The sequence below is a fragment of the Condylura cristata genome, unplaced genomic scaffold, assembly GCF_000260355.1.
Source record: "Condylura cristata isolate star-nosed mole 26May11 unplaced genomic scaffold, ConCri1.0 scaffold00038, whole genome shotgun sequence".
NCBI classification, from domain to species: Eukaryota; Metazoa; Chordata; class Mammalia; order Eulipotyphla; family Talpidae; genus Condylura; species Condylura cristata.
Window position 1 is genome coordinate 1,035,459 of NW_004567139.1, and position 7,658 is coordinate 1,043,116.

At 57.2% G+C, this 7,658-nt stretch overlaps 1 protein-coding gene across 1 annotated transcript in view; it reads right to left on the reverse strand.

Annotated features, from left to right (window-relative positions):
• SCN4A (sodium channel, voltage gated, type IV alpha subunit) overlaps positions 1 to 284 on the reverse strand; it is a 27,024-nt gene extending 26,740 nt beyond the window's left edge. The window contains exon 1 of the mRNA XM_004693439.1: positions 10 to 284. Within this exon, the coding sequence (XP_004693496.1) occupies positions 10 to 284 (275 nt within the window). The remainder of the gene's footprint in view (positions 1 to 9) is intronic.
• Between the last annotated feature and the right edge of the window lie 7,374 nt (positions 285 to 7,658).

The window sequence follows — 7,658 nt, forward strand, 5'->3', positions numbered from 1 at the left end:
CAGGCCCGCACCTTCTTGTCGCTGTAGTAGGGGTCCAGGTCCTCCAGGGGGATGCCAATGACCTCGGGCGGGGGGTCCCCGTAGATGAGGGGCAGGTTCTTGCCAGCCTCCAGGTCGCTGCGCGGCTTCCGTTCCGGCTCCTCAATCTCCATCTGCTTGTTGCGCAGCTGCCGGGCCTCCTCCTCCACTGCCCGCTGCTCTATGGCTGCCAGGGACTCCGGGGTGAAGGGGCGCAGGCTCTCGGGGCCCAGGGGCAGCAGGGTGGGCAGAGACGCTCTGGCCATCCTTGCATCCTGGGCTCAGGGGCCGCGAGGGGGCGGCTGTCTGGGGCAGCTTCAGCGTGCCGCCCCGGGGCGGGTGCTGGGCCTGCGGGTCGACTGCTACTTACCTCCCGGCTGCCCAGGGGCTGGGCTGGGGAGGGCGTTTGGGTGATGTGTCTGCAAGGCCGGAGTGCTGCTGCTGCGCAGGGGCTGGACACAGGCGCATCACCCTCAGCCCCACAGGGCACCCTCCCCAGCAGGGGGTTGGCAGCCCTCTGGACTGCAGGAAACCAACTGGATCGTCTTCACCTTTGGGGACTTTGGGCGGAGGTGCCAGGGCCCTCAACTGCCTCCTGAGCCCAAGCTCTGGCACTGTGTGGCTGCGGCCTATGCGGACAGAGAGAGCCACTGCTGGCTATGTCCACATGGCCTCTGTCCTGCAGAAAAGGAGTCAAATGTGAAAATGCAAAACAAAACAACCACCAAAAAAGCAATTGCACCCATAAAAGGGAAAAAAGCAAAATGTGTGGGCGGGCCCAGAGGATGGGCCAAGATGAGGGGCCTGGTAGGCTCCACCTAAGGAAAGATCAGCAGGTGGTTTTCATCTTGAAGGCTGACTCGGACAGGCTTGCTGTTGGCTGCCTAGAGATGTGGGCAGAGACCACGGACCACGGACGCTGCAGCCAAAGCCAGTGCAAGCAGGCTGGGATTGATTAGTGATGTCTGCCGGGCACCAGAAGGGGATATGGCCTTGTCCGTACTTGCCACCCCTGGCCAGGAGGGGAGGGAAAAGGAAGATGCAGGGGGGTGGAGTGCCCTTTCTGAGCTTTGGGGAAATGAAGCATTGGGATTGAAAAGGAAGGGTGTTGAACCTCCCTGGCCGGAGCAAGAAGTGGGTGCATGTATAGGGCCCTGTCAGGAGAGCCTGCAGGTACTGATGTGTGAGAGGAGGACCCCAGGAAGGCACCAGGACAAGGGGATGCACAGTCCTGGTGTGAGCAGAGCTACAGCTCTGGGGGCTGCTTGTCCATGTGTGAACTGGCTGGGAGCCCGCCCTTTGAAGCCTGGGAGGCCTGTGTGGGCTGTGTCTCCGGAGCCAGGGCCTTGGCTCCCCATGGCTCCTCCCCTTCCCGCCCAGCCCTCCCAAGCTTTCCTTTGGGAAGTAGGGAGGTTGGGGGTCACTATGGCAAAGGCCCTCAGGAGTGACTGACGCAGGCAGAGACTACATTAGCCCAGCCTACACAGCTACCGCCAGGCCAGCACGAACAGATGTCCAGAGCCCCCCTTCACCAGAGGGGCTTGGACAGACATCCCCCCCATCACCCCAGGGACCCCAAGCTATGGGACACAGCAGGCCTCAGAGAGGGCCAGACTCTGGCCAGTGCCCCTGGTCCAACCAGCGCAGGCCTTTCCCAAGGCTTGGTGAACAGGTGGGGAGGGTGGCCAGGGAGAGGCCGGAGCCATTGGGCAGAGCTGGCCACACCCCCATGCCCGGCTGCCCAGCTGCTCCCTACCATCACCCTGGGAGTCGTGTTTCCACGGGGATGACTCTGCTCATTCCTGCTTAGCCCTCAGCTGCTCACGGGCCCCAGGCGTGTGGGGGTGCATGTGTGTGAGCACACACATGTACACACAGCACACATGCCCAGCTGAACTCACCCCTCATGCCCACCCCACAGTCACCACTTATCACACACCATCCCTCCTTCATTGCAGACCCCATATGCACCTCAAAAAAGAAAGCACTGACCTGCCAGATGGCCCTGGAGGGACCCCCAGGGGTAGGCAGCCTCCCAGTTCACACCCCGCTTGGTGACAATCCTCCGGCCTGATGCTGCCTCCCTCTCCTGTGGGACCACAGAGACCAGAGGTGGAGTCTGAGTCCTGTCCCAGCCCCCCAGGGAACTGCGCTCATTGAGTCCCCAGAGGCGCCCAGCAGACTGAGGTTTCTCCTCAGGGGGTTTCCACCCCCAAGTCATGCTGCCCGGTTCCCTAAGCCCCCCACCCCCAGTCACACTCCTTCCACACAGCCAGCTGCAGGCTTCACAGCCCTCTAGCCATGGTAATTTATTAAGTCGGGGCTACCCTCGGGCACTTGTCTGCTGGTATCTGTCTCTCTGCCAGGTGGCTCTCAGGCCAGGGTGTTGGGGTCCATTAAAGATAGCTGCATGGCCCCTCACCTGTCCCCCAGCTCACTCCCCATCCCCAGAGCTCCAGACCCCAGCCTGGCAGGGCCTGCTGGCCCGCAGCAGGCCATAAATGGACATATCTTCCCCTTTAAAATGTGTATTTCACCCTAAATTCCTCTTCTACCCTCTTTACCAGCCCTGGAGCCATTTCATGTTGAGGGGTATCTTCAACATGGGGGAGTCCCCCGCAGCGAGGTAGGTTGAGGCATGGTTTTGGTTGGTGGCCGAAAGCATCCTGCTGGCACATCCACTCCACCCCAAGCCCTGCTGAGGACCCTCCAGCCTCCCACGGCGCTGCAGCACCCCTTACCTGCTGCCTTCAAACCAGCCCCCACCTGTCTCCCTCCCTAGCACCTGGCTCCCCTCTGATCCGCCATCCACATTTCCAGAATCATGAGTCTGATCACTTAATCCTTCAGTGGCTCCCACTGCTCAGCAGCTTGTCCCGAGGCCTCCGTCAGCCAATCCTAACGTGCCACTTCCATCTTTGCAAATGGGCCAAGTTTTCCCATCATGCCCGCCAGAATTCAAGGATACCCATAAGCCTTTGCTTATGGTCTAGTCACACCCAGAGCACCCCTCTTTTTGTCTCGGTGGAGAGCTTTAATTCATCCTCCCAGACTCAAACCACACAAGAACCACCACCTCCAGGAAGTCCTCCTTGGGCAATCTGACCGAGCAGCCATTTCCCTGTGCCACCCATGTGCCCATGCTGAATCAAGGCTTATTGCATGGATGGATGGATGAGTGAGTGAGTGAATGAGTGAGTTAGAGGAACGCTCTGGCTTAGTCCCTTTCTCCTAAACCTAAATCAGAACCAGAAACTGTGTCAGCTTTGATCTGTCCACATCGGGCCTCTACTACCCACCTCTTACCTCTCCACTCCCATTCAAGCGCCTGCATGGAATCCTGGGGCTTCTGTTGCCCACAACCCAGCGCCCCCTCCCTGTCTATCGGATCCCTCTGACGTCAGGTCCTGACTCGTCCGGTCCTGACTTGTCCAGACTCCATTACCAGATCCATCGCCATAATCCCTTCAAAAATGCCATCAATTCTGCTTTTATCCATCGACCTGACCAAGGGAGCGCCAGCCTGCTTGTCCCCACCTCTGTGGCTCCTGAGCTGGCTCCCGAGCTGCCGGATGTTGCTGGGTGAAGGCAGGACCCAGCTGGGTCCCCGGGGACCTGCGGGTCTGCACTGTGGGCTCGCCCTGGGAACGCCATTTACTCTGGTCATCCCATTGGCCACGGTTGGAGAACAACTATTTTCTATTTTTCTCCTTTCCTCAGCCTCTTCACACACCTTCCTGCAATGCTCCTAGCTAACGACACTGCCCCTCTCTTACTGAGAAAATAGGAGCCATCACAACATTCAAATCTGCAGAACCCTGGCCTCCCTGGTGGCCCAGGGCTTGAGCGCAGCACTGTGCAGCCGCTGCAGCACGAGTTCGGTCCCCGGCCAGGGAGCTGACCCACGTGGCGCAGCAAACCTCTCCTGACCCGCCCGCTGCTCCCCTCAGCAGTGTGTTTCAGTCCATCTGCCTGTTCTGCTCCCCACTCTGTCTCTGGTGGATCCCCTCACCCCCACACCTCTGGTCTGCACCCCAACAACTACAGAGCTCTCTTCACTGCCCACCCCCCTTCTTCCTCTATCCTTCTAGAAATTCAAAGAACAGAACAGCCCAAGGCCAGCCCTTCTGCTGAGCCCTGTCCTTCCGCGGGCCTCCTCCCCGTCTGTCTCTTGCCCGCCATCTCTGTGTCTATGAATAGCTCTCCATCTTAACCATAATGGCAGTGGTGACAAAGATGACGCTCCGGCTCTCCCCTCCCTTCATCCATTGCCCTGGTTTTCTGTTCCTCTGCATGGACAAGCTTCTTGGACAGTGTCTACCCCAGCTGTCTCTACTTCCTTACCTTTCGCTGGCTCTCCAGCCCACTCCAGCCTGGCGTCCACTCCTCCATTCAACCCCAGGGCTTTTGTCAAGTCACTAGCACCCTCTCTGGTGCCAACACTCCTCTGTCTTCACCTCCCTCAACCTCCGCATTCACCCAGTTGGCCACAGCCCCCCTGGGAGTGCCCTGCGCGCTCGGCCTCCGTGAACACACATGCATGGTCCCATCCCTCCTCTCTGATGGTGTCTTCTCAGAGTCCCCCTTGACCCCCAGATTTCTCAGGTCCAACCAGGAGCCGGCTGGGGGCATCGCCCCATGGTAATAAATAGGGGTGACACAGGGATATATAAACCTGGACTTGGGGCACCTGGCCCTTGTCTCCAGCTGCCTAGGGGCTGGCCCACGTGGACAGCAACAGGCCTCAACCGGCCCTGTCTGGGGCGAAGCATCTGTCTTCTCGGTGGTTGCCCATGGTCTTCATCTACCTGGGAATGGCTCCACCACCCACGTCGTGGCTCCAGTGAAAAACTGGCCGTCCCCTCGATTTCTCCTTATTCCTAAAATTCTACCTCTGTCCTTTAGACGTTCAATTAATGAGTTTCCAAATATACCTAACCTCGCTTTCCCCACGCCCAGACTGCACCGCCATAATCTCTTGCACCAATAGTATTTTTCCTGCTTTTGGCTTGCTCTCTCCACGCTGGTCCCAAAAGCCAATGACCTTTTAAAAACTAGACACTAATCATGTTGTTTTTCCTGCTTAAATTTCCCTAGGAATTTCCTATTGCACTTGGAATATAAACCTCCGTTGGTGCCCAGATCTCCAGCTCTGTGTCCTGAGCGCTTCTCGATTGCTAACTCGAGCCGGGTCCCGCTGGCCCCCTGCCAGCTTCCGACCACTGGCCTCGTGCCTGCTTGTGCTTCACCCGGCCCTGTCCTCCCCTCCCTCTTCCCGTGGCTGTTCCAGCTCATCCCCACCTCCAAGAGGCTGTCTCCGCCGCTCCTACCATGATGCCCTGGACTTTCCTCGACAACCTTTATCGTAGTCCGTATATTACTTGTTTGTCTAAATTCCTTGCCTGTCTCCGCCACTAGATGGCAATGCCAGGAAGGCAGGTGCTGTGTCTGCCCAGGTGAACATGGTCCAACCAGCACTGGGCACACAGTAGGCACTCAGTGTGTTCGCGTAAAGAATGAGTGGATGAGACTTCCATACCTATCCATCCACCCTCCCATCCATCTGTCCATCTGTCCATCCCCCTGTCCATCCCCCTGTCCATCCATCCTTCCATCCATCCATCCACCCACTCAGTTTCTAAGCCAAAGTCAAGCTAGTCCGTAGTAGGACACCAAGACCAGCTGACTATCCTGCCTGCCAAGAATTGATAGTTGGGGTGAAGGCAGACATGGACATACCTAACTGCGCTCTGAGGAGAAAGTGACGCCCATTCTAAAGAGATTGTGCTACAGGGGTGCTGGTGGGTGAAAATTTACTTCTAGGTCAGGGAAGGAAAGATGTGATTTTTCAGCAGGGTCACCAAGGGTGACCAAGCCATGGACATTGGGAAACAGAGGGAGGGACACTGCAGGGAGCAGGAACAGCTGGACACTGGCCAGTCTGTGTGGGGCTCAGGGAGTGGGGCACAGGGAAGCTGGGCCAGGACCTTGCACGGGTGTCCTGGGAGTCTGCACTTCACCCTGCAGGAAGGTGGGGGCAGGCGGGGCTGCACCTGAGCAGCACGCAGGAGCCTTCTCTTGCCCTTTCCCTGCACATGGACAGACGGGACGAGCTATGCTGCCACCAGCAGCCCAGTGGGAGAAAGCAGGGATTTCAGGGGTGAATGCACAAGCAACTGGCAATACCCCATGTCAGGGGCGGCAGCTGGCAAATCTCCAAGCAACTCCGTCAGACACAAGCTGAGTCCAGGGGGCTGGCGTGCTGACCCTCCTCCCACCCTGGCCTGTTCTGAGATGGGGCAGCTGAGGGCCGGGGCTCCAGGCAGTTTCTTCCCACCGAATATAAGCATGTTGGAGTTACTGGGAGTAGGTAGATGAACAAACCCGCTTCCCTTATTTAATGGGTGGGGAAACTGAGGCCCAGAGAGGAACAGGAACTCCCTCCTCCCTGCTTTTAGTCATTCAACAAACACTTCCTGAGCATTCTCCCAATGCCAGGCTCTCTGCTGACAGCCAGGCACATGGCAGGGGCAGGGCCCTGTCCTCACTGAGCTTGCATTCCAGAGGGAGGAGGCAGGTAATAAATAGGGACGCAAATAAGATAATTTTAGAGAGTGATAAACGAGACACTGAGCCAAGACTCAACCCAGCTCCCGGGTGCCAGGGCCGGAGCCCAGTGAGTGAGTGAGAAGTCCCATCGGAAACTCTGCTGAAACGGAAGTTTGGGCGAAGGGTAGGTAAAGTCGGGTCGTCTTGGGAGCCTGGAGGCAGTGAGCAAACAGGGACAGGGGTGAGGGAGGCAGATTGGGAGTTGGGGAGCCAGGCTGGGCCCAGCTGTCAGCAGGCAGGGAGCCAGGCCAGAATTGGAGGGCCCGGCGGCTTCGCTCTGGAGCGGGTCCAGCCCCACAGTGTCTGTGGGGCTGCCAGATCGGAACACCCAATTCCAGATATAGTCTGACCACAGAGGAGGCTTTTTCTTTCTGGCCTGGCCACCCTCTGTATTCATTCATCCCAAGATGGCTTCATCAGCTGCCCACCCGCAAGGTGGGCCTTTTCCTTGGGTTGCTGTGGCAATATATAATCCTCTCCACCGTTAAATTGTGCAGTTGTTTTTTTCTCTTTTAGATCCAGGTGGCCCTCAACAAAATATTATCAAGGTAAATTCAATAGTGGATTTAAAGATGAATTGTATACAATGACAAGTGGGATTTACTCCAGGACTGAAGGCAGGTTCAACATTAGAAAATCAAATATATGGCAACTGTCACATCAAGAAGGTAAAGAAGACAAAATATCATGTGATCCTATCAAAAGCTGCAGGAAATTTTTTAAAGAAAATCCAGCACCCCTTTGCCATAAAAACTCAACAGGCCCTCCCTGTGGCCCAATTGGCTAAAGCGCAACACTATGAAGCTGGTCGCAGCCACTCCAGCACATGCTCCATCCCCGGCCAGGGGGTGACCCACAGGGCGCGGCAGACCTCTCCTGTCTTCCTGCTGCTCCCCTCAGCAGTGGACTTCATCAAGCTGCCTGTTCTGCTCCCCACTCGATCTCTGGGGAATCTTCTCACCACTCCCCGCCCCTCTGGCCTGTACCCCAGTTCTGTGTGCATAAATAAATCTGAAAAAAAAAAAAAAAAA